General features: G+C 44.2%; 1 protein-coding gene across 16 annotated transcripts in view; it reads right to left on the minus strand.

The window, feature by feature from the left end:
- Clip1 (CAP-Gly domain containing linker protein 1) overlaps positions 1-25665 on the minus strand; it is a 113394-nt gene that overhangs the window by 43333 nt on the left and 44396 nt on the right. For 3 of the 16 annotated variants that reach the window (XM_029476950.2, XM_029476954.2, XM_085837162.1), the window contains exons 6-15: positions 23005-23202; positions 22377-22480; positions 21199-21259; positions 19689-19721; positions 15535-15639; positions 10563-11507; positions 7487-7603; positions 3263-3320; positions 2807-2890; positions 1855-2011 (exon numbers count right to left, since the gene is read on the minus strand). In XM_029476950.2, coding sequence (XP_029332810.1) covers positions 1855-2011; positions 2807-2890; positions 3263-3320; positions 7487-7603; positions 10563-11507; positions 15535-15639; positions 19689-19721; positions 21199-21259; positions 22377-22480; positions 23005-23202 — 1862 coding nt within the window. The remainder of the gene's footprint in view (positions 1-1854; positions 2012-2806; positions 2891-3262; positions 3321-7486; positions 7604-10562; positions 11508-15534; positions 15640-19688; positions 19722-21198; positions 21260-22376; positions 22481-23004; positions 23203-25665) is intronic. The other 13 variants (XM_085837163.1, XM_021163645.3, XM_085837164.1 and 10 more) reach the window with 10 other exon arrangements.

A 25665-nucleotide genomic window follows, 5' to 3' on the forward strand; every position in this document is an offset into this window, starting at 1 on the left:
GTTCAAGGACAGCCTGGTTGATATAGGGAGTTCCAGGACAGCCAGGACTACATGTCTCAAAACACAAACTAACAAAATAGAACCTAAGAACATTAGACATTATTATTGGCAGACCTTAAGATAAAAGAAGTTTTAGTACTAGGACAATCTAAGTAAAAGTAGTGAGGGCCAAGACCAGGTGGCTCAGCTGGGATACCTCAAGTGAGCCTTGGTTCCTTTTCCTTTCAAATAGGAAGCTAGAAAAATATACTCTACATACACACAGTAAGCACACAGTAAGCCTCATTGGGTGTTTCCTGTCATTGTGTGAAGGAAGCTATAAACATCTCTAAGGTCCTGTAAAAGATGTTACTGCCATTATTAAACCAGTGCCTTGTCTTCCTAAGTCACTGAGGGGTCTAGAATCCTACTCCACTCCTTCCTTAACTCTGCCATTCTCATCTCAACAAGTTAAGTGGGTGGAGCTCATTTCAGAAGGCCACACAAGGACTGGTGACCAAGCCTGATGGGTATTTAAAGCCCACTGTGGAATAGTAAAAAAAACAGCACATGTGATTGACCAAACAGCTGATTCAAGGAGGGAGGAACAGAAAGTTGGACTGTAGCTCCAATCTCCAGACACACACACACAGAGACAGACACATACACACACAAGCACACACAGAGACACACACACAGACAGATACACACACCAAGAGAGACAGACACAGAGAGAGACAGACACACACACACACACACAGAGACACACAGAGAGAGAGAGAGACAGACACAAACACCAAGAAAGAGAGACAAGACACACACACACACACACACTTTTTTGTTTGTTTGTTTTTAGAGACAGGGTTTCTCTGTATAGCCCTGAATGTCCTGGAACTCACTCTGTAGACCAGGCTGGCCTTGAACTCAGAAATTCGCCTGCCTCTGCCTCCCGAGTGCTGGGATTAAAGGCGTGCGCCACCATGCCCACCCACACACCCCTTAAATTAAGAAAAATCAGAAAATGGGAACACAATGAGAAAAGGAACCAAGAAGCCTTAAAACAGGATGTCTTAGCCGGGAGTGGTGGCGCACACCTTTAATCCCAGCACTCGGGAGGCAGAGGCAGGCGGATTTCTGAGTTCGAGGCCACCCTGGTCTACAAAGTGAGTGCCAGGACAGCCAGGGCTACACAGAGAAACCCTGTCTCGAAAAACCAAAAAAAAAAAAAAAAAAAAAAAAAACCAGGATGTCTTAGTCAGGGTTTCTATTCCTGCACAAACATCATGACCAAGAAGCAGTTGGGGAGGAAAGGGTTTATTCGGCTTACACTTCCATACTGCTGTTTATCACCAAGGAAGTCAGGACTGGAACTCAAGCAGGTCAGAAAGCAGGAGCTGATGCAGAGGCCATGGAGGGATGTTCTTTACTGGCTTGCCTCCTCCGGCTTGCTCAGCCTGCTCTCTTATAGAACCAAGACTACCAGCCCAGAGATGGCACCACCCACAAGGGGCCTTTCCCCCTTGATCACTAATTGAGAAAATGCCTTACAGCTGGATCTCATGGAGGCACTTCCTCAACTGAAGCTCCTTTCTCTGTGATAACTCCAGCTGTGTCAAGTTGACACAAAACTAGCCAGTACACAGGACAACCTTGTTTTCCTGGGTTGGTTTGTTTCTAAGACAGGGTTTCACTAGACATAGTTCTAGGCCTTGGCTGGCCTAGAACTCACTTTATAGACCAGACTGAAATCCACCTGCTCTCCTCCCAAGTGCTGGGATTATGCCCATCCAGCAGCCCTGTGCTGTTAATCCCCTCTCAAGGCCTTATTGCCGAGCCCACTCTCCAGCAGGCGTGCTCTCCAGCAGTCGGACCTACCTTTCCTTCAGACGCAATTCATCATTCATCTTTGTCAGCTGAGAAGAGTTATCTCCTGACATCTTCATTATTTCGGCAATGTCGTTTTCTAATTTTTCCTTTGCCTTTACCAGCTGATCTTCTCGATCATCCTTCTCTTTAAATTTTGCCTCCATGTCTGAATATACAGAAAATAAACAGCACTGTTGTGTTAAGAGCACACACACATATATACACATATATACATATATATAGACACACATACATATAGAATGCATCTTTACTCTAGAGATCTCTAGAGATGTTTGCAGATAGCCATTTCTGCCTGCATGGAAATCACATTCTAGCAGAGACAGATTATAAACTGAATAAAGAAAAACGATGTAATAGGAAGAGGTGGTGCTAAGAGGAAACCTGGAGGTAGAGAAAGGACATTGATAAAAGGAAGGAGTAACATATTATATATTTAAGAAAAGACCTGAAGGAAGGCTAGGAATCAAGAAGCAAGTCAAAGCCCCCAGGTGGACCTGACACGTCCTATAAGAGCTGAGTGCCGTGGGTGAGGGCCAGAAAGTCTGAGATGAACACCTAGAAACATGGAGTTTGGTGGACAAGCACTAGGGCTTCTTCTAATGAGTGTGATGGGAGGAAGAGAAGTCACTTGAGCCCACTCTGGCCAGGGTTGAGAAGAACAAAAAGGCTAAGGGCAGAGGCGAGGAGCAAGGGGTCAGCTGTGCACTGCCCCCACTGTGTAAGGAGAGCAGGCGGCGGTGGCAGCAATGGTCGATGCTGGCCTTTTGTATAAAGCAGAGAAAAGAAGACATGCACCAGGTTACATATCTCAAACGAGTATCAGGCCGCCCGCGTGGGGCGCTGTCTGCCTGGCAGATCTGTTACTGTAACATGAATGAACTCTCTCCTCCTAGGCACCCTGCTGGATGTAATGGCTAGTCACCAGTTCACACGGCCTTACCTGTTAAATTTTCTCTCAACTTCTCCAGTTCAGACGACAACACATTAAACTGTTCCTCCTTTTGGTGCAGTTTATTTACGGTATCTATTAGGATAAAGTTAAAAGCTTACTGTATATATTTCACATTTAATAAGGCCACCTAGAACTTGGCTGCCTTTCCTAGGCATTTCTCTTCTCCTCAGTCAAAACCCAACACTTATCAATAGCAAAAGTGTAGATACAATCATTCTTTCACAGGAATATGCAGTTTTAATATGGGTCAAGCCTTAGGTCAAAAGGAGAAATAACTATTTTTGGAGTTTGAAGCTCAGGAAACCAATGGAATGCGGTTTTTCTGTGCATTCTACAACTTCCAAAATGATGACATTAGACTACATTATGCACACCCAAAGCCACCCCCTAGCCCCCCTAATGACATATCCTAAAACTTTCTACTCATACTTCAGTGAGACATACCTTGCATCCTTGTCTGAGCAGACACCGCCTCCTCTGAAGTACTGGCAAACTTTTCTTTCTAGAGAAAAAGAACCAGATATTCATGATACCAGGACTTCAGGGGATAAGGACTAAACGCGCCTAGCAGTTACAATGCTACATCCATCTTGTACCTAGCTTCATTAAGACTCACGTGCATTCCACACATGTACATGCACACGAGTGGGGTTTGCACGTGTGTGTGCATGTATATCTGTACCCAAGTGTACATCCAGGCACATATATCTAAGTCTATACATTCACATTTATATGTGTGTTGCAGGAACATGCTTGTCATAATCAACCCTCTAAGAGCTGCCTTTTTCTCTGAAACCTGCCAGAGGTTTTGGGATGTGGCTCAGTAGTAGAGTTCTTGCCTAGCAAGGGCAAAGCCCTAGGTTGAATCCCCAGTACAAGAAGAGGAGGAAGAAAAAAAAAAGAAACAGGAAAAGGAAAAAAAAAATCTGCCTGAACAATAAGTAGAGTTCTGTTTTCCCCCTCATAGTCACCAGAAAAACCAGAACTGACCTCAAGCCTAATATCTGCATCAGCAATGTTTTAAGCAGAATTGCTCCATCTGTCCCCTACTACTTAAGGTCTGTTCTAAACGTGGTAACAAACTAAGATAAAGGAACTCTTCTGGTTTTCCTGAGATAGATTTTGAAGTGGCATTAACAAGAGATCTTTTTAAAGATTTATTTGACTTTATGTGTATGGGTGTTTTGCCTACATGTCTGCCTATACACTGTATGTGTGCCCGTGCAATGTACACATGCATGCTCAATGCATACATGCCTGGTGCACACGCAGGACATCAGATACACAGAAATGGATGTCAGATCTCCTGGAACTGGAGTTACCAACGGTTGTGAGGCACCACGTGGGTGCTGTGAACAGAACCCAGATCCTCTGCAAGTACAGCCAGTGCTCTTAGCCACTGAGCTATCTTGCCAGCATCCCCAGGAGAATTTTTTTTTTTTGAATGAGTATCTCCAACAGAGACTATTAAAAGCTGAGCACGTGGGCTGGTGAGATGGTTCAGTGGGTAAGAGCACGGACTGTGCCAGGCGTGGTGGCACACGCCTTTAATCCCAGCACTCGGGAGGCAGAGGCAGGTGGATTTCTGAGTTTGAAGCCAGCCTGGTCTACAAAGTGAGTTCCAGGACAGTCAGGGCTATACAGAGAAACCCTGTCTTGGAAAAAACAAATAAATTAAAAAAAAAAAAAAAAAAAAAAAGCACTGACTGCTCTTCTAAAGGTACTGAGTTCAAATCCCAGCAACCACATGGTGGATCACAACCACCCATAATGAGATCTGATGCCCTCTTCTGGTACGTTTGAAGACAGCTACAGTGAACTTATACTAATAAATAAATCTTTGGGCCGGAGCAAGTGGGGTTGGCCAGAGCAAGCAGAGGTCCTAAGTTCAATTCCCAACAATCACATGAAGGCTCACAACCATTTGTACAACTACAGTGTGTACTCATATACATAAAATAAATAAATCTTTTTTTAAAAAAAGCTGAGCACGTGAGCCATAAGCCAGCAAAGCCTGCAGGGTGCCCATCTGTGTGGTTCACAAAGCTGTGTGGTTCATCAGGTGGCACCTGTTCCTCAAACAGCATGGAGAGGAACGTCTTAGATTATTTTAAACAAAGCAAAACAAATAAAGAAAATTAACTCTTGGAGTTTTAGAAGAGAGGGCAGCAGAATGTGGTACTCAAAACATTTATTAAAGATTTATTGTTACACTAGGCATGATGGCACATGCCTTCAACCCCAGCATTGGGGAGACAGGCAGTTGAATCTCTGAATTTGTGGCCACCTTGACTTCAGAGCAAGTTCTAGAACAGTCAGGATTATACAGAGAAACCTGTCTCAAAAAAATTATCATTTTTAATTATGTGTAGGTGTGTATGTGGGTATGTGCACTTAAGTGTGTGCAGTGCCCCTGGAGGCCAGAGGCGAGTGTCAAATCCTCTGGTACTGGAGTTACTGATTGCTGTGAGCTGTCCGACATGGATGCTGGGAACTGAACTCTAGTCTTCTAAAAGAGCAACAACTGCTTCTAACCACTGAGCCATCTCTTCGATCCGATTTCCTTTGTTTTTAAAATTACATTTATCTATTTTTGTGTGTGGGCACATGTATGGGCACGTGTCCCAGAGTGAGCATGTGGAGCCAGAAGATAACTAGCTATAGTCAGTTCTCTCCTCCCACTCTGTGGGGCCTAGGGCTCGAACTCAGGTCTTCAGGCTGACATCTCTGTCTAATGAGCTCCTTTCACCATGTTGCCAGCCCCTGAAACATTTACTTAAAGGACTCCAAATTAGGAAATAGCCAGACGTGATGGCACATGCCCTTAGAGTTGGCACTCAGAGGGTAGAGGCAAGTGGATCTCTGTGAGGTCAAGGCCAGCCTGATCTACATAGTACGTTCCAGGCCAGCTGGAGCTACAAAGAGAAACCTTATTTCAAAAAGAAGAGATTCTCAGGCCATTTTATCCTAAAATGTACCATGTTTATTATATACCAGAACTATCCAACAGAACTTTTTGCAAAGTAACTACTGAGCACTTAAAATGGACTAAACATAGTAATTTAAATTTACATCGAATTGGTGTTGAACAATATAGCTATTTTTAAAAGGAGAAATTTGGGGCTGGAGAGATGACTCAGTGGTCACGAGAACTAGTGCTTACGGCTTTTTGCAGAGGCCCCAAGTTTAAATACCAGCACCCACTGCAGAAAGCCCACAGCCACCTGAAACTCCAACTCTAGGATACCTGACACCCTCTTTTGACCTCCACAGGTGTATCAATGTGCACACCCCACCTATAAATGCAATTGCATACATATAATTAAAAATAAAAATCTTTTTCTAAAAGTAGGGATTTGAGCTCATGCCTATAATCCCAGCATTCAGAAGGCTGAAGCAGTAGGATTGCTATGAGTTAAAGGGCAGCCTGGACTACACAGCTGAGTGAGTTTCAGATCAGAAACAGAGAAACATTGTTTCAAAAAGGAAAAATGGAAAACTGAGGCACAGACAGCCACAGAAGAAATGATCTTCACCAGTGTGAGCAGGGAAAGGGCACAGGGCCAGGGAACCGGGGAGCAGCTGGGACCAGGCTCCTGAGAACTACCTAAGCTCCCATGGGTACCATGGCGACTGTCCATAATTGTTACGTAACCTCCAGTAAGGTCAAACTGTGGTGTAGAAGGCAAAGAAAGAGGAGGGAGGGGAAAAAGAGTTGTTTATTTTGGAGCATTAGTTGGTTTGGTGTTTGTTTGTTTGTTTGTTTGTTTGTTTTGAGACAGGGTCTTATTTTGTGGCCTTGGATGGTCTGAAGTTTGGTATGTAGACAAGATTGGCCTGGCTCTCAAAGTCTGTCGGCCTCTGTCTCCTGAGGGCTGGTATTAAAGCCTGGTACCATTCCACAATTTGCAATGAAGAGAAAACCTACGAATGGAAATACAATTTCCTAAGACAGAATACAACCCAGAGACAGTTCAAGCCGATAGAACACCTCGCCAATAGAGGGCACTAAAGATCTGTACAGCTGCTGCCCAGGGTCAGGAAGGAGATGCTGAAGGGGGAGTGGGGTGGGGATTATAGGAAATACCTCCTAGTGAGATCTGACAGAGCTGGATGTGCCTGGGCCTGGGAAGATGCGGCTCTGTTTTGTAAAACTAAGCTGCCAATAACTGCCAGGCACTGCTTTACTGGAGAAAAGGGAGCATTTAAAAAAAAAAAAGGGCTGGTGAGATGGCTCAGTGGGTAAGAGCACCCGACTGCTCTTCCGAAGGTCCAGAGTTCAATTCCCAGCAACCACATGGTGGCTCACAACCATCTGTAACGAGATCTGGCGCCCTCTTCTGGAGTGTCTGAAGACAGCTACAGTGTACTTACATATAATAAATAAATAAATCTTTAAAAAAAAAAAGAAAGAAAGAAAGAAAGAAAGAAAGAAAGAAAGAAAGAAAGAAAGAAAGAAAAATAACAGCTCCTAGTTCGATTTGATACAGTTCTCCTGGAGGTAATTAGCAACTTGCTAATACACTCAATTTAACTCCATATTTTTGAAGAAGTAGAGAAATAACTGCAGTGTTTTGTTTTGTTTTGTTGTTTTAAATGGAGAATGTTCCTTTAAACAGGAAGAGGCCAGGAAGGCTGAGATTCAGACTCCATGTGCCAGGTACTTACCAAAGTCTGAAGTTCTTTCTCCAAAGCCTCCTTCACTTGCTTGACTTGATTCAAACTGTCCTGCAGACCAGCGAGCACTAGCTCTTTTTCCTGGAGCTCTTTGGTAATGCTATTAGCCTAACACACCAAGTTACATGGGACATAAGCAAATGGAACAAAGAAACAAAAACGAATGATAAGGAAAAATAAAATGGTAAAAATAATAATAATAATAATGAGAAACACAACAAAACAATACTGGAACGAGGGGGTTTTGCTGTTTCTTGCTTTGTGACTTTTCAAACAATCAGTTGTAGGTATGACTTGCCCCTGTTTGTCCTGGAATTCTCTATGTAGACCTGCATGGCCTCAAACTCTGTGTGCCAACACGCCTAGCTAAGGCGTGTTGTTAGTAAGTTACGTTATTTGTGTGTGTGTGTGTGTGTGTGTGTGTGTGCTCGCCTGTGAGTTTATGTTCATCATGTATGTGCAGAAGCTCACCAAGAGACAGGGTCAGATCGCCTGGAAGGAGACACCAGGCCTGACTCCTCCTCAACAACAGTAGGCATGCTTAACTGCTGTCCGTCTCTCCACCTTCTAATGGCTTGTCTTTTTTTTTCCCTTTGTCAAGGCAGGGTTTCTCTGTGTGGTTCTGGCTATCCCAGAACTTGATGTGTAGACCTGGCTGGCCTCGAACTCAGAGAGTTGTCTGCCTCTGCCTCCCCAGTGCTGGCACTAAAGGTGTGCCACCACCACCCTGTTCTGATGGCTATTTCTAAAAGGTCAAAATATACTACCCTTCTATCCCTAAATTTGAATACCATCACGGTCTAAAGAAGGCAGCGCTGCATTTGCTTCCTCAATGAGCTACCTGATCAAGTTCATTTCTTTTTTTTTTTTAATAAGCTTAATACTTACTCTTTGTTTGTTTGGTTTTTTTGTTTGTTTGTTTTTTGTTTTTTTGAAACAGGGTTTCTCTGTATAGCCCTGGCTGTCCTGGAACTCACTCTGTAGACCAGGCTGGCCTCGAACTCAGAAATTCGCCTGCCTCTGCCTCCCAAGTGCTGGGATGCGCCACCACGCCCAGCGTTCATTTCTGAATTTAAAAAAAAAAAGTGGTAGCGCCTGTTTGCAGCAGAGACAGGCCCTGGGCACACTATACTGGAAGTTTACATTATTCTGTATATTTGTGTGCTTAAAATATTTCAACACACGAGTCCTTTAAAGATCCAGTGGACAGCCGTCAGAACTCAGCTTTCACTAAATCCTTATGTAGAAGGGTGACCCAATGATCAGCCCAATAGTCTATTCTAGCTAACTTGCTTTTTTTTATTGCTCCTTCAGAACCACCTTAGAGAAACTTTTCCTATAGCTAGTTTATTTTCAAGTACAGTTACTAGCAGACTTTTGCTGTTTATCTGTCTTCATGTCCTCATTTAGCTATCACAACCCTTTCTTCTTTGTCACTAGAACAGCTTCTTCCACAAAAATCCTTCATCATCAATCCCAGAGCCTCCATTAGTGGCAGGACTGGGGAAGAATATCTGGAGGAACTGAAGCTGACATCTGACGGGGCTGGATAACAGGAAATGTGGACCCTTTAGTTTCCTAATCCTTGACAAACAACACACTTGTCTAGTCTCCCAACTCCCCAAACAACACACAAAAAGGAACAGCCCGAGGAGGGGAGGCGTATGTCTGTTGGAATTTTGGAATTTTGGAAGACCAAAATACGAGGACCACTGAGAACTCAAGGCCAGCATAGGCTATAAAGCCAACTGTAGGCCAACCTGGGCTACAAAGTGAGACCCTGTATTAAACAAACAAACAAATAACAAAAATAAACCCCACAAGGGACAGGGACATAGTGATACATGTTGTAATCTCAGCCCTTGAGAGGAAAAGTCAAAAGGACCAGGAACTTAAGGGCAGCTTGGGGTACACAGTGAGACCCAGCCTCAGTTTTCTTGCCACCTCCAGAAAGCAAAGGTTAGATGGTATGGCGGTTGGAATGAGCATGGCCCCACAGGATCATATATATTGAATACCTAATCTCCTGTTGGTGAAACTTTGGAAAGGATTAGGAAGTAAGTGGCCTTGTTAGAGATGGTATATGATAGGGGATGGGGGATGGGGGCAGGCTTTGAGGATTCAAAGTCTCTCATTCAACCCATGCTCACGGAACAAGAGGTGAGCTCTCAGCTCGTGCTCCAGCACCACCTCTGCCTACCGGCTGCCAAGCTCCTGCCAGGGTGATCACGGGTCTCACACCCTCTGAACCACAACTCCCAGATAAGCTCCTCCCTCTATAAGTAGCCTTGGTCATGTCTTATCACAATGGGATTCTTCATTGTGGCATAAAAGTACGGTAACAATGCAAATAGCTCTGGGCTCCTGGCCTTACTTGGTGAGAGCACTACTTAACACAGCATGCTGACTCCTACAGCCGTTAAGAAGCTCTCCAGAGCTCATGTTCTACTTTAATACAGAAATAACCCTATAAGCCAGGGAGTGATGCGGGCAGAAAGGGAATAAATAAACTTACAGTGTAGTTTTTGTTTTGGTTGATTGTTTCTGTTTTGTTTTGACAGGGTCTCTTTATGTAGTCCAGGCTGGCCTGGAACTGGACTGGCAAACTTCCTGCCTTATCGTTCTAAGTATTCATTATATGCATGTACTACCATGCCCAGCCTGAGTGTGTGGTCTGTCTGTGTGTCTGTGTGTCTGTCTGTCTCCCTCCTTCCCTCTCTCCTCCTCAGCACCCCGCCTCACTTAAACCTTAACATCACTGTTTAAGAAGTCAGCTCTATTTTAAACAGAGAGTATAAGCTTAAATAGGAGTTTACATCATGGCCAGGAGATAAAGTAGCAGATAAAGTTTCCAAATAATAGGAAACTAAAATTCACACGGCTGGTCATTACTTGTTCTACTCTCCTCAGAAGCAGCCACACTTGAGAGCCTCAGAGAGTGGATGCACCACACAGCTCGTGATGGATCAGGTGTTTTGGAGATGAATGACTTCAACTTAAAAGTAACAATGAAAATAACAAATGAAAAAGGGGGAAAAAAAAAAGGATGGGAGATACCAATACAAACCTTGCTACTTTCAGCGTTCCTTTCAGTCTCTAAGTTTTTAATATGCTTTGCAGCTCCCTCAAGCTGCTGTCTAAGTGTCTCGCACTCCAGTTTACCTTCGGAATTGGCTTTCTGAAGCGCATCAAGATCCAAGAGCTTTTCTTTGACAGCACTGAGCTGCGATGTAAAATTACCAATGACCTCGCTTTGTTCAGTGTACTTGGCCTGCAGAACCTCTAGCTCCTTTACCTTAATCTCCGCCTCCTGCAGTTTGTTTAGCGTGTCCTCCATTTCCACTAGGTGCTGGTCTTCCGCACTGTCCAGTCTCGCTTTGACGGCCTCCAGGCTGTCCTCCTTCTCTTTAATGATCTTCATCAGCTTGGCCTGCATGGTCTCCATCTCTTTAGCGTGAGCAGACCGCTCCGAGTCCTGTTTACTCTGTAAAGTTTCTATCTCGTGCTGGTAATCTAGTCTCAGTCTCTCTATCTGTGTCTTTAACTCAGCAAATTCAGCCGAGTCCGTTCCAATCCCTTTGCTAAAGGACACCTTCAGCTCCTCCATTGCCTGCTGGTGGGATGCTATGGCGGTCTCCAGTTTGGACTTCCATAGAGCTATCACATCGGAGTTCTCCTTATTAGCGTGGTCGAGCTTGCTTCTCAGGGACTCGTTCTCTTTGGAAAGCTTCTCAGTGGCCGTGTGCAGAGCCTTGATCTCCTTCTGAAACACCTCCTCTCGAGCTCCGAAGTGCTCCTTCAGAGAAGTCATCTCGCCCTGGTGGTCAGTATGGATGGCTTCTAGCTTTTCTTGCAAAGCACTGATTTCTTGCAAAAGGGAGAGAGACATATCCACATCCCCAGGAGGCTTACTGGACTCGAGCCTTCTTCGGAGCTCAGCTACTTCCTGTGCTCGCAATGCTAGGTCCTTTTCTAGTTCCATTATCCGGGACTTTTCTGAGACGGTAGCCACCTATTAACAGCGGTCATGGGAGACAGAGAGCACTGATGATTTTCCTTATTTACCAAACACCCAGAGTCAAGCAGAGCCCGCCTATCACATGTAAGGGTGACTGTCTCGGGCTCGCACAGGGAGATAATGGCTTAAGCTCAGTTCCGGAAGCTCTACTGCATAATTACTATAATCTTCAACAAACTCCTACCGTGCTGAAGTCTCCCGTGGATATTGAGTTTACCTCACTCCAACAATATCTGCCTCAACTCTAAGGAAGTATAAACTGGAAGTTCTCATTAACTGATGAGAAGTTAACAGAGACAGTGGCTTCCAAATAAGAGATTCAATAATCTGCCTGCCTCCTGGAAGCAAGACTGCTCATTTGGTCAGTTTGTTCTGCCTTCTTTACCCAGACTGCTTTCAGGAGCGCTTTAGGTGCTACTCCATCTGAGGAGTGATTCAAGCCTACTGTGCACACACAGTCATTAGCCACAGGTGGCTGAGCCCCGAAAAGCGTCTCATCTAAAGCAAGCCGTGCCATGAGACACAAATCAGGATTTGAAAACTCAGAAAGAGGGCTGGAGAGATGGCTCAGCGGTTAAGAGCACTGACTGCTCTTCCAGAGGTTATGAGTTCAATTCCCAGCAACCACATGGTGGCTCACAACCATCTGTAATAGAATCTGATGCCCTCTTCTGGTGTGTCTGAAAACAGCTACAGTGCACTCATAAATGTAATAAATAAATCTTAAAAAAAAAAAAAGAAAAAAGAAAACTCAGAAACAGACATAAAATATCTTAAACATTTTCATAGTCATTGTATGATAATATTTTAAACAGACTGGGTTTTATATACTATTCAAATTAATTTCACCAGTAACTTTTCATGTAGGTATCAAACAGAAACTTAAGATTCTGTTTATGTGGCTTGCACTCTGCATCTGAGAGATAGCAGGTATACAAGGTCTGAAATTCCCCATGTTTCAGTGAGCAATGTATTGACTGTAGACTAAAAACCCCAGTTGGATAAGGGAGAAATGTACTGGTTTTGTAGCTATCACTAAAACATCACTTACCTGTAGCTATACACTAGCCTCTCGCACACAGACCCCTTTGTGGCTTTTGTAATTGTGTCTGCACTCTGATGTTTGCATCTTGTTTCCCTAACCCAGTGGTTCTCAGCATGAGTGCACACACGAGAGGAATGTACATCTAAGCTGCACGCTTGCTACCTCCACATACTTTGATCCTATCTGAGCTCTGGGGTTTTAAAAAATAAATACTCCAGAGTTAGGGGAAAAAATACTTCGTCAGCTTGTGCCTTTTCATCTTACAAACATTTTTTTTTCTACTGCTATTTCCTAGACTCTCAGTTTGGAACAAAAAATATGTGGAAAATAGTATCTTAGGACATAAAGATCATTTAACTAACCTGGTTAGTAGAAGGGAATACAAGTAGTTTTAAAATACCAGTGATCCAGATTTCAAGAACCAGTCTCTTCCTACTTCAGATTCCTGCCCACGTTGTACAGAAACAGAAAACACAGGACAAGCGTCCTCTGCTTCCTATGTTCGCCCCGGCATGTTGTGATGCTCAGCAATATAAATGTCCAAGAGGAAAGAAGGAGGGAGGCACCACACAGTCACTGGCTACTATGGAACTGACTACGGTTGTGGGCCTTTGCGGTTATATAGATGTCTCAGATTGAACACGTTAATTCATTTATATTCCGGCCTCTAGGGAGGGGAGGTCCATCAATTTCTTACAATTAATATATAAAACATCAATGAAGCCCTTTGCCACAATATCATAGCATAAATAAACCAAAGCCAGTAGGTCCGTTCCCGGTCACAATGGAACTGTCAAATTCAGAGAACACCAAGTAAAAAGCAATAGGGTGGTGGCTCTCTGTGTGGCGTTCTGACACTTCTATTTGAAATTTTATTTCCCAGCGTTTGCCCTCAGTCACAACTCTCCTGCCGGTTTATGGCCATAAAAGCCAGCAACTGCTTCTTATTCGTGCTCGGATTTCTACCGCACCAGGTGAGCTGGGTATAAGGTGGACTTCCAGGCTAGGGAGGAATTCTGAAACGCCTCCTGAAAAGGACTGCAGGAGATGTGAGAAGCAGGTGGACCACTGGTTCTTTTCACATGTGGCAAAGTAGGAGTGAGGGCCAACAGAAGATATTGTTTGTTACAGACGGCTGTAAACTCTAATTCGAAATGGCTAAGGGATGTCTTAGCACAAAACCAGAAAACATTGCATCTGTTTGCTGTCTAAGACATGGGAGAAGAATTCAGAAGTAAAAAAAAAAAAAAATGTGTATTCCCTTACTTCAGTTACACCAAGGGCCTCTGTCTCCTAAGCCCCTTGGATTTCCCAGAGCAAGTCCTTCGAACCAAAGTAGTACCCACTCTTTTCTCCATCTTTCTTTTTTTCTTTTTCTTACCAAATACATGTTCATTTCTGAGGCCAATTGGAACCGTTTTCTTTTTGCTTTTGTTTTTTTCAGGCAGGTTAATTCTCCTGTCTCGGCCTCCCAGGGGCTAGGATTACAGGCATGAGCCACTATGCCCAGCTTTATTTATTGACTTATTTATTCTTTTATTTGAAGACCTGCTTGTCTGTGCATAGGTTTGTGTGTCTGTATATATGTGCTTATGTCCACAAGTACATATATTAGCCATATGACAACCTCAAGTGACTTTCCTTGGGCTCTTTCGTGTGTTTTTGAAACATGGTCTCTCACTGGCTTCAAGTTTACCAAGTAGACAGGACTGGCTAGCTGGCCAGAAAGCTTCAGGAAGCCTGTCTCTGCTTCCCCAGGGCTGGCATTACAAGCATGAACCGCAATGTCCGGCCTTTTTAAACATGGATTCTGAGGACTAACCCCAGGTCCTCATGCTTGCAAAGCAAATCCCTTACAAATGCGCTCTCTCCCTACCCTTTCTTCTTTATTAGAAAACTAAAGGTTGTGACTGAGAGAAGGGAGATTATTCATTGTCTAGATTTTTATATCAATGACTTCACACCAAAAGAAATGTCTACAAATACTATTGATTCAAAAGAAAAGTCAGGGTAACAAATTTGATCAGATAGATGCAAAGTAATTTTTGAAATTTTAAAGGCCAATCATGGTCAAACATGATTTTACAGGTACATATATGAATATACATATATATATTTATTATTTTTTACATGTGAGTGATTCTGATTATTTCTTTTAGCACAAATCAAAAGATTCCTATAGTAATTATGAGGACAGACTCCGGAGCCAAATGACCTAAAAGGCACTTCTGGCTCCTCTATTATTAGATTATTAGCTGTGAAACCTTAAACTTTCTGCAAAAGTTGACAGAAAAGGCAATACTAATACAACCTACTTCCAAGGATGAAGAAAAAAGCTGAATAATATTTACAAAGCACGTAGAATGAGTGACAAAGCAACTCGATAGGTGCTTTAATATATTTATAATTAAAAGAGGGCCGAGGCCTTGGCCCCAAAAGAAGTCATTCTTTCCCCCACACATCTGACCTTCCTAATCGCTGAGATTTTAATCTGGTGTCAGAAAGGAAGGAGATGTAAATTCAGCCAGTGAGGGGAAAAGTGAGTGGAGAAAAAGAAAAAAGTTCAATTCTCATTTAAAAAAAAAACAAAAACAAAAAACCGAGCTAATGTTTCCATTTCTTTTTCCCAGCAAGCCAGGGCAAAGGCAGGAAAAAGCATAAATTATTTAGAAAACCAGTAACTAGAAATAGGAGAACTGAAGGACAAACTCAAGTCCTGCTGTAGAGACCCATGGGGTTTATATGGTAGAAGGCTTCTGATCTTGATTTCCAATAAGTTTACTTTTGACAAAATGCTTTACAACCTGCTCAGCACTCTATGCTCCCCTATACCTGAGCGGTACTGAGACCAAACTCAGGCTGAACCACTGGGTCAAGGCTCAGGCTGACAGCAGGCCAGTCGCCTGTCGCCTGTCGCCCGACGCGTCCACCACTCACACTCGTGACGCTGCTTCAGGAAATAGTGAAAGCCATTACCCTAGTGTCTTCTAACTCCCTCTGGAGTTTGTCAGCTTTGGTCTTTTCAAAGAGCAGGCTCTGTTCAAGCTCCTTAGTGCGGGCATGCTCCAGTTTGGTCTGCGTCTGTTAGTAAAAGGGAAGAGGAAAAGAACACACAGTGCCACCATCACATGCCAGCACGAGAGGAGAGGAGAGAGAGAGAGAGAGCGGCATGCAGGCCGAGCCACCAGTACTTTCTGCCATGGGACAAACAGAGAGGATAACAAGGAGAGAGAGGATGGAGCTGCCAGGGACAGAGGGAGTGAGGGCGGGCACTATGAACAGAGGAGGGAGGCAGGAGCAGGGCAGGAGCTAGTCTGTTGAGAAAGAAAAACATGAAGGACACATGAGGCAGGATGAAGTTTCAGATGCATGCAGCCAAAGATATGTTATCTTGATAAGTGAAGTTTATCAGCACAAATTAGCATAGTTAATACCCCCCCTAACTATCATCTCCCCTCCCCCACAATGGCTACTTGACACTAAAGTGTATGTCGCTGAATCAGGGACTTCACAAGGCTGCTTGGCCCTCAGAAAGATCATCACCCTTTTCATGATGGATGGGGAAGACAATGCCATAGTCTTCAAGCACTCAGGAGGCCCTCAGAGAGACTGCTGGGCCTGGCAAACAATGTGTAATAAAAAAAAGGGGGGCCAAGGGCTCATCTTAAGAATATGGACTGCTGGCTGGTGAGAGCACCAACTGCTCTTCCAAAGGTCCTGAGTTCAAATCCCAGCAACCACATGTTGGCTCACAACCATCCGTAACAAAAATCTGTTGCCCTCTTCTGGAGTGTCTGAAGACAGCTACAGTGTACACACATATAATAAATAAATAAATAAATAAATAAATAAATAAATAAATAAATCTTAAAAAAAAAAAAAGAATCTGGGCTGCCTATGGTGGCTCTGGCCTATAGTGGCTTAAGCCTATAATCCCAGTGCTTTTGAGCCTGAGGTAGGAGGATTGCAGCAAATATTTGGCTAGCCTGGGCTAACACAGTGAGTTTGAGGGCTGAGCTATAGGATAAGACCGTGTCTCAGAAAATAATTATATATAAATTAACAAGTAAAACAGGCTCTAGAAGCCAGTGCCAAGGCACCAGCAGTGGTGTCTGCAGAAGTGGCTGATGCTTTCTGCTGAGGTTCTCTACAGCAGAGCAAGGCCGCAGGAACTTAACTTCCTCCCACCTGCGAATTCTCAAAGGCTTACATCTCTGTGGAGAAGAGGGGAGGGTTTGAGATTACAAAGCCAGTATTTAGTAAAGATCACCCACTGCTGCCTCTCCCTCTGAAACAAGCCAATTAAGGAGATCAGAGCAAGAGGACAGTTAAACTCCAGATATAAGGGACTTATTTTTATTCTTAGATGAATTTGTTCTTTACTAGCTCAGAAGGTAAGAAAGGATGGCAACACAATTATGCCGAGGGAACTGCTGGGGTCTCAGGGCGAGTGGGACCTGGAAACCACACCATTGCAGTGACTTCCTATCCAGTCAGCCCCCTGGCTGGGACCTAGGGCGATCTCTCTGCCTAACAGACTCAAGTGTGGCTGAATCTTGCTCCCCTTGAAATGATCATGATACTGGGGTAAAGGAGCTTTCTCCACCATCTCTCTGACCCAACTGTCACTGCAACAAGTGACTGATGCTGTAAGAGTTAACTTAAGATGTCTATCAGTCAGGAGAATTTGACAGAAATGCTTTAACAAAGTAGCACCGAGCTTAAGGAGAAAAACCAAAGCTATGGACATGTCCTCTGGTACTCTGGTGTCTTTGATACATTAAGGTCACTCTGAGACATAAACAACCACCATAGGACATTAAAAAGGACAACAGAAAACATTTCTTGAAACAGGTTATCATCATAAGGCTTGGCTGGCCTGAAACTCTGTAGAGCAGGCTGGTCTAGAGCTCAAAGATATCCTCCTGCCTCTGCCTCCTGGAATCAGACAGAAGACATTTTTTCCTTTACATTCCTCACCTACACTCTCTATACTCTGTGAGATAATGAGATACATTTCAAAACCTAATGGTCCCCTGCATCAACATGTGCTGTAGAGAGAAACTTTTCAATACTATCTTTGTACAAGCAAACAATTTAATCCAGACCCACAAAGCTTCAGGAATTCACACTAAAGGACACAGTCAAAGAAAATGGTCTCCTATTCCTTTGACCAATGAATTAGGCGTCCTCTGGACAAAAGGTCACTCACTATGTGCAGATAAAAAACAAATATCCAGCCAGGCATTGCGAGGCAAGCCTATATAGTCCCAGCACCTGAGGAAGCAGAGACAGGAAAATCAAGAGGAGGAGGCCAGGCTACATTGCAAGTTCTTGGCCAGCCTAGATTACATAGCCAGAGCCTATTAAAAAAAAAAAAAAAAAAAAAAAAAAAAAAAAAAAAAAAAAAAGAAGGAAGGAAGGAAAGAAAGAAGGAAGGAAGGAAGGAAGGAAGGAAGGAAAGAAGGAAAGAAGGAAAGAAGGAAAGAAGGAAAGAAGGAAAGAAGGAAAGAAGGAAAGAAGGAAAGAAGGAAAGAAGGAAAGAAGGAAAGAAGGAAAGAAGGAAAGAAGGAAAGAAGAGGGGAGGGGAGGGGAGGGGAGGGGAGGGGAGGGGAGGGGAGGGGAGGGGAGGGGAGGGGAGGGGAGGGGAGGGGAGGGGAGGAGAGGGGAGGGGAGGGGAGGGGAGGGGAGGAGAGGAGAGGAGAGGAGAGGAGAGGAGAGGAGAGGAGAGGAGAGGAGAGGAGAGGAGAGGAGAGGAGAGGAGAGGAGAGGAGAGGAGAGGAGAGGAGAGGAGAGGAGAGGAGAGGAGAGGAGAGGAGAGGAGAGGAGAGGAGAGGAGAGGAGAGGAGAGGAGAGGAGAAGTGGCTCTCACTTGCAATTCCAGCACTGAGCAGCCTGAGGCAGGAGGATCACCACAGGTTTAAGGCTAGCCTGGGCTACAGAGTGAGACCCTATCTTTTAAAAAAAAGAGAGAGAGAGAAAACGTCTATGTACTATTCCCTCTGTTCAGACCTTCCAGCTGAGTGCAGCAAGCCCCCGTGCTACCTTATAAAAGGGGTGCTTCACAGTGGAGCCAGTGATTCACCTCCATGCCACAGCCTGTGGTAAAAGCCTGACACTGAACAGGGCAGCCCGTTCAAATCACTGCTTCTGAGACTGAGGTGTGGTATCCCAAGAGGAAAGTCCTGGGACAGGGCTTGGAAGGAGAGCAAAGGCCTTTTGAGAAGCGCACAGAGAGGCAGGAGGAGGTCCCATGCACACTGACACTGGAGGCAGCGAAACCTGCTCTGGATGGAGAGAAGAAAGAGACCCAGATCACTGAAGTAGCTTCGCAAAAAGGAACCCCTCATCAAAAGGTCAATGTGAGGTCTCTATTTCAGCTCAATAGATGATAAGAAGTAAAAAAAATAAATAAATAAATTCTTTGTTTCACTTTTGTTCTTTTGAGCCTGTAAATCAAAGCTAACGGTTTTGGGTCTTCTCCACTGGCAGCAGTGGGTACAAGGCTCGGTGCTCTGGAAGCTTCTTTGGCAGTCTGTAAGAAGACGGAGAGCCAGCACCACACGGCAGCACTGCTGCTAGGGAAAGCTCCCTCGGTGAAAACAACCTAGACTACCCTGTAGACTCAGGGAGGATGATGGCCTCTACTTGCAGATAGGAGGGGAAATACCACAGCCAGAAAGGGAAGCTTGGGTTTATCAGCTGCACTGGCTAGCGTTGGGAGCACACACAAAAGCAACCGGAAGGTAGGGGTGCTTGGGAAGTGTCCCAGCATTTCTCCAGCCCCTCCATCTAAGGTGTTTTGTGCTTCCCTCAGGTGTCTACCCAAACTAGAAAACATTGTGAATGGGGTGAAGGAGGCCACGTCCTCAGACAATTTCTTTTCTTTTCAGCAAAACTTCTTTAAATATTTTCCTATCAGTAAGAAAAGAATCCACAGAGCTTAGTCATTGCATACGGTTTCTTAAAGATACAAATGCATTTGCTTTGAAAGTCACATGCATAGAAATACTACGGGAAAAGTCCCAAGGTCAGATTATGCGGTTAGTATTTGAGTGTATCAATAAGCATTTTAATCTGGAATCAATCTGTGTTAAGGGAAATATCCACACAGTTAAGTGCCCTCTTACATTCTCGGGATCTTCAGAAATCGGGCTCTTTTGCTATCAGTAGAAAAATAAAAAAAAGTAAACAACAACAAAAAGATTCAACTAAAGTTTCAATCTGTGTTAGGGTTTCAATATAACTTTGATTAATTTCTAGTAAGTTTATCAGACAGACTATACTGGCCTACTGCTAATCTAGCTGTCTTATCTGAGTCTTTCCCAAACCCCAGAGGCAGTAATTCTTATGAATAGATGATGAGATGAGACTTCTGATGAGACTTTGGGGTGTTTTTAAATGGATGACAACACAAAAGTCAACTACAGGATGTGACTATATGTGAAATGAGTGAAGAAGGTTTCTATTAAATTATTAAGAAGCTATTAAAGTCTAGACCTTATAAAATTAGAATTCAGAAAATGTTTTCTTTATTCTTTATCGACTATAAGCAAACATTTGTTTGCAAGGAAACCAGAGTCGTCTGGGAGGACTCCTAAAATTTAAGCCAACAGACTCCAAAATCCTGATGGTGGCAAAAAAAAAAAAATCATATATATATATATATATATATATATACACACACACACACACACACACACCTTCTGCTGGACGTGGTGGTGCATGGCTATAATCTCAGCACTTGGCAGGCAAAGGCAGATTGCTATAAATCTGAGGCCAGCCTGATTTTGCACTGAGTACCAGGCTGACTAGAGCTACATAGTCAGGCCATGTCTCTAGCTCCTCCCCAAAATCCCAAAACTGTATAGACACGTGCAGATTTTATGAAAATGCTATGAAGAACTCTTATAGAATCTTCAAATTTTGAAAAGTTAATCATTTATTTTTGTCATATATATGGCAGTGGCTTCAAAGCAGCAAAATCATTTAATAGCAATGTGTAATTCCAAACTACTATGAGTAATTGTTGGGAAGATAAGAAACCTATTATTATAGGAAAACTGCTGACTTTCAAATATGTCAGAGAAGTGGCATACATTGCTCCTGGAAGCATTTTGCTCTGGAAACATTACTTTAAAAAGCAACTATCTAAATCCTGGTCCCAAAAGAACAAAATAACGTATGAGAACACACCATTGACTTTTATAGGGTTATAAAGGATTTATTCTGCTTCACTAAAGGACAGAGCTGAACTGCAGCAAAAAATGCTTTGTTAAGTACAATTGTGTTGAAGTTAAGTTCTTTTAAAATGCTATTTCCAACACCAGAGGGACAAGAGGAGCCTTCCCTAAGACTGCCTTGAGGACACTGCCAGATTTATGACTTGATTAATCCAGTTCCTAGCTTCTAATTTTGAAGCATGAGAAGAGTTATGAGCACCGTAATTTGCCACGTGAATACCACAATCCCAGGCTCGAGGACCAGGCCATCACCTCAGTACAACCCAAAGTGGGCCAAGGCAGGACGCCCGCCATCCTCTTGACAGACTGCTCTGACAAGGATTAACGGGCCCAGAGTGTCACTCTTATTTCCCAACACTGGCATTCATAAAGGCTTTAAAGATTTGGAAGGGTTTACCTCAAGATCGCCTTTGGTAATTGATTCTTCCTCAACTCGGAACTGAAGGTCCTCAACCTTCCTGCGGGATAAAAACAAACCAGGCACTGAGGAAAGGTCTAAGGACCACCTCACCGCACAGCGCAAGCATGAGCAACACCCTGGTGAACTCAGGACAGCAGTGCAAGCGCACGCCTTAGAGATGCAGAAAACTATCTTTAGGGCACTGGTGTAGAAAAGCGGGGCTGTAATTATCTAGAAATTCCAAACTTTTATCTAGGTAACAACTCTAGAGAACATGAAGCAAAAAGAAACTGAAAACAAAGAAACAAAAACTTTTTTCCCTTGGCCACATATACCACCAGAATGGGTCAATCAATCAAAATAATTTCGGCCTTAAAGGAAAACATTTGCTTACCAAAGAAATAGGTTTCAGATTATACATGTATAAATTCTACTGTGTGTGTGTGTGTGTGTGAGAGAGAGAGAGAGAGAGAGAGTATATCCTCCTGCCCTCCTGCATGCTGTAACGCAGGTATATACCACCCTCCACAGGTTTGTAGGTTTATTTTTTTGGCTGCGAGAACATCCTATGCCTAGTGCTTCTTCATCCAATGATTACGGGCCTAATGGTGCAGACCCACAATTCTAACTATTCGTGGGGCCGAACCAAGAGGGTCATGAGTTCAGACAGAGCCAGTCCAGCCCACTTTGCAAAACTTTTAAAATAGGATAACAGAAGGGCTGGGGCACTGGCTGTGGTGGTGTTCTTGTCAAGAAGGCTATAGGTTCAATCTTTGGAGGGAGGGAGACAGGGAGGAAGGAAGGACAGCTCCTTGTGAAAAGCCAAGCTCTCTGTGTCTATCTCACATCATTTAGCATGTGTGTTCATATTGACCTGAATAACTCTCCAACTGTTCTACCCTGTTTGCCAATTAAGCCCAGCTTTCTCGGGGATAAGGTTCTTCATAAAGGCTAATAAGTAGTGAAACTGGTCTGGGATTTTCTTTGGTAATGCTGAGTAAAGTGATTCTCAGGACAAGCATTCAATGACAGTAAACCTCTGTTAATCAAGTCATGTCTAGAGGATACCAGGCTTCCTGGAAAAGTTACATCACAGCACAGCCTCTTCACACAACAGAGTTCAGCTTCTGCTGGGCAGCCCTGCCTCTGGCTGACATCACCACACTCAGGATCACCTCTTCTCCTCTTCCAGCTGGTTGAGCAGCTCCACTTTCTCCCTGTCAGCAGCTTCCACCATGGTCCGTAGCTGGTCCATCTTGGCCTCTAGTTCCAGGACATGCTGGGGAAGCAAGGATGTCAGTGAGTAGCCCAGGATACCTCCAAATACGTATCGATAAATGAGACCACGATGGGTGAGCATTGCTCTGGATACAGTCTAGTGCTTTCTATCTTGGTAGGCTATTCCTGGCAACTTTCCTGGAAACTAGATGACAAAACCAAACCCCATCCCACAGCATACAGCAACAGAGGGCAACAGTAAGACAAGCCTCATCTTTTCCAATACTGAAACGTGTCAGTAATGATCTACAAACACCACCTGTGATCACAAAAGCCCCAGTAAGGAGCAGTTAATACAGCCAGACTCAAAGCCTAGACATAGAAACCAAATGGCTACGGTAAAATCGAGAAGAACAAAACTTCGTGATGACGGAAACTGGTACCCACACCACAGCTTTTCAACAAGCTCAGACACTCATTTCCTATGTTCAAATCCAACCAACCCCCTGGCTCCGAATGCCAGGCACTCTTTTTAACCTCGTCACTCAGTTTGGAAACCATCACAAGACCAACACCAGTCTTCACCTGGTCATGCCCATCTCGGGCCAGGGCTAGCTCCTGCTCTATTTCCCCCACGTGGCTGGTAGCCTTGGCCACCTCGGCCCGCTCCAGGTCCCGCTCAGCCAGCAGCTGCTCAATGTGCTGCTGCTTCTCCTTCAGCGCCTCCTGGAGGGCAGTGGTGCCCGAGATCTTGCGGGCGTAGCGGGAAGAGGTTTCAGTCAACTGCAAAGGAAAGTCAGAGAAGTCAAGGACGATGGTGCTGTCCCGGAGGAACGGCTCGAACAGCGCATGCACAGCACACATCTCCTAGGCAAAGCAAAAGTGCTGCCCCAGCTTGTGGGTTTGTAAAATTTTAGGCAAAGTTCTCAGCAAGAAAGTAAGACTTCATAAAAAGCATGGATAAACAAGCTCACAGCGAAGTTCAGAAGATGAATATGTAGTTTAAACATGGGCCCTCTGAGCACAGCTGACAAAGTCTGTAGGAATCTTGACAGTTTTCACAAAACCCATCTTAAAAGTTTCTCTAAAGTGGCTCACACCTGTAACCCCAGGACTCCAGAGGCTGAGGCAGGAGGACTGCCCGTGAGCTGGAAGCCAGCCTGGCTGCAGAGTAAGACCATCTCAAAACGAAACAAAGCAAAACATCCCAAGGTTCTTTAAGCTCCTCCAGCCTGAGCGATGATTGTGTTCTGGTGATGACATCCGACCAAACATTTGCTTCTTGGTCTTAAAGCTGAGAGTTTTTAAAGCTCCCAAACCTCACTCAGAAATGAAAACATCACCCTTAGAGTCCCATCTTCTCAACCGATGAACGGTTGGATTTTTGTCAGCATCTTTTTCATCTTTCTTTGCAAAGGAAAAACTGGGGTGATATCACACTGGAACCTGGCTTCTAGGAACTGAATCCCAATCACTAGATAATTATAAAACATAAGAGGGGAAGTCTAAGTTAGGACAATCAGTCAGAGATGGACAGACAGACAGATACACACACAAGGAAAGGAGAGGAGAGGAGAGGAGAGGAGAGGAGAGGAGAGGAGAGGAGAGGAGAGGAGAGGAGAGGAGAGGAGAGGAGAGGAGAGGAGAGGAGAGGAGAGGAGAGGAGAGGAAGAAAGGAAAAGAGAAACCTATGGAGAAAAAGAAATGATAAGTGGGAAGAAGAGAACAGGGCATCAGTAAGACAGGAAGGAAGAAAAGAAAGAAGACAGGAAGACAGGAAATGGCAGAGACAAAATCTAGGAGATGCTAAGAAAGAATGTGTCTTCTTATCATCTACTAATCTCTGTTGGTTCACATCCACCTCCATCTGGAAGCTAACAGCCACATTAATCCCAGAGGAAATGAACCCGAATAAATGGTGGCAGGTAACTGGACAAAGTGACTGACATTCCTCTCTGCAGGCTCCGGTGGGCTCTGCAGGCTGGGAGGGTGTCTGGACATGGCCCCATCCTTGGCAAATATTTGCCCATGGCCTTGACTTAGCTGCTGGCTCCAGATCAATTCAGCCATTGCTTCTTCTGCAAACAAAGCATCATTTGTCACCGGGGTGCTCCCCGAGTGCTCCCCGTCAGTCTACCGAGCCCGCACCTCCTCAGGGAACATCTTCATCAATTAATAATCCAGCAATCTGATGACTATGAGAGCAAAGGAATCCAATCAGACCCACACCACCTTTTGTGGCTCGTTCTGTGGAATTTCTTGAATTACTGAAACATATTGAGAGCAGATTCCATGCCTCTCTTTTTACCATTAGACCAGCTTTCCCTCTTCACTGCACGGTTAAGTACATTAAGTATGAAGTCACCAAATCCTGTGAGTAGCTATGCCTCAGGGGCCCTGAAAGTGCACAGGGACATTAAAGGATGTGTAAAATTCCAAAGAAGTGCAGAGATAGCCATTGTACACGCAATGACTAGATGAGGCACTTCAGTTTCAGCCTCAGCCTATAACCCATTCCACTGAACGGCACCCTGTCTGCAGAGCTGGGTATTGGCAGTTGTGAAGACAAAACACAAGCACTATGCGCCAATCAGAGCAGCACAGGGAATGAAGGTCCCGGTGATGTTTATCACAATTCCAAGGCTCAAGAAGATGCGCAGAGCCCAACAGGAGCATATTCCCTAGTGGTAAGACACTATAGTTACTGAGAATTCATTTGAAAGACTCACTTGTCTTCGGAACGGGACACATGGCTCAGTGGCTAAGAGTGAAGATCAGAATTTTGACTCCAAGCACCCAGCTAAGAAGCCAGTGTCCTACAAATGCCAGCTCCAAAGAATCTGACACACACCCACATGCACGTGCATACACACATATAAACGAATATTCAAAAAAATAACTTTTCCATTTCTACTTTCCTTGGACAGAAATACACCTCTCAGGAATGGGTCAAGAGACATTATTTTATGTCCCTGTTACACTTTCAGTCATTTTTATTAGAAACTATAGCTATTCCCACATAAGCACACCGAGAAACAGATAAAGAAAAAGAGACGTATCTATTTGACAACTGTCTTCAGTAAGTGAGGTGAGTTATGAAAAATCAGAACTTGTCTGCTAAATGTTAGTAGGGGAGACTGGAGGGTACAGGGAAGGCTTGGTGCTCCCCAAAGCAATGGACATAATTTACAAGAAGATGAAAGTTACTCAAGGGAAGAGCGCCTCAGAGCAGACCCAGCCTACAAC

This window comes from Mus caroli, unplaced genomic scaffold (assembly GCF_978045245.1).
Source record: "Mus caroli unplaced genomic scaffold, Mus_caroli_1 scaffold_4, whole genome shotgun sequence".
Taxonomy (NCBI): domain Eukaryota; kingdom Metazoa; phylum Chordata; class Mammalia; order Rodentia; family Muridae; genus Mus; species Mus caroli.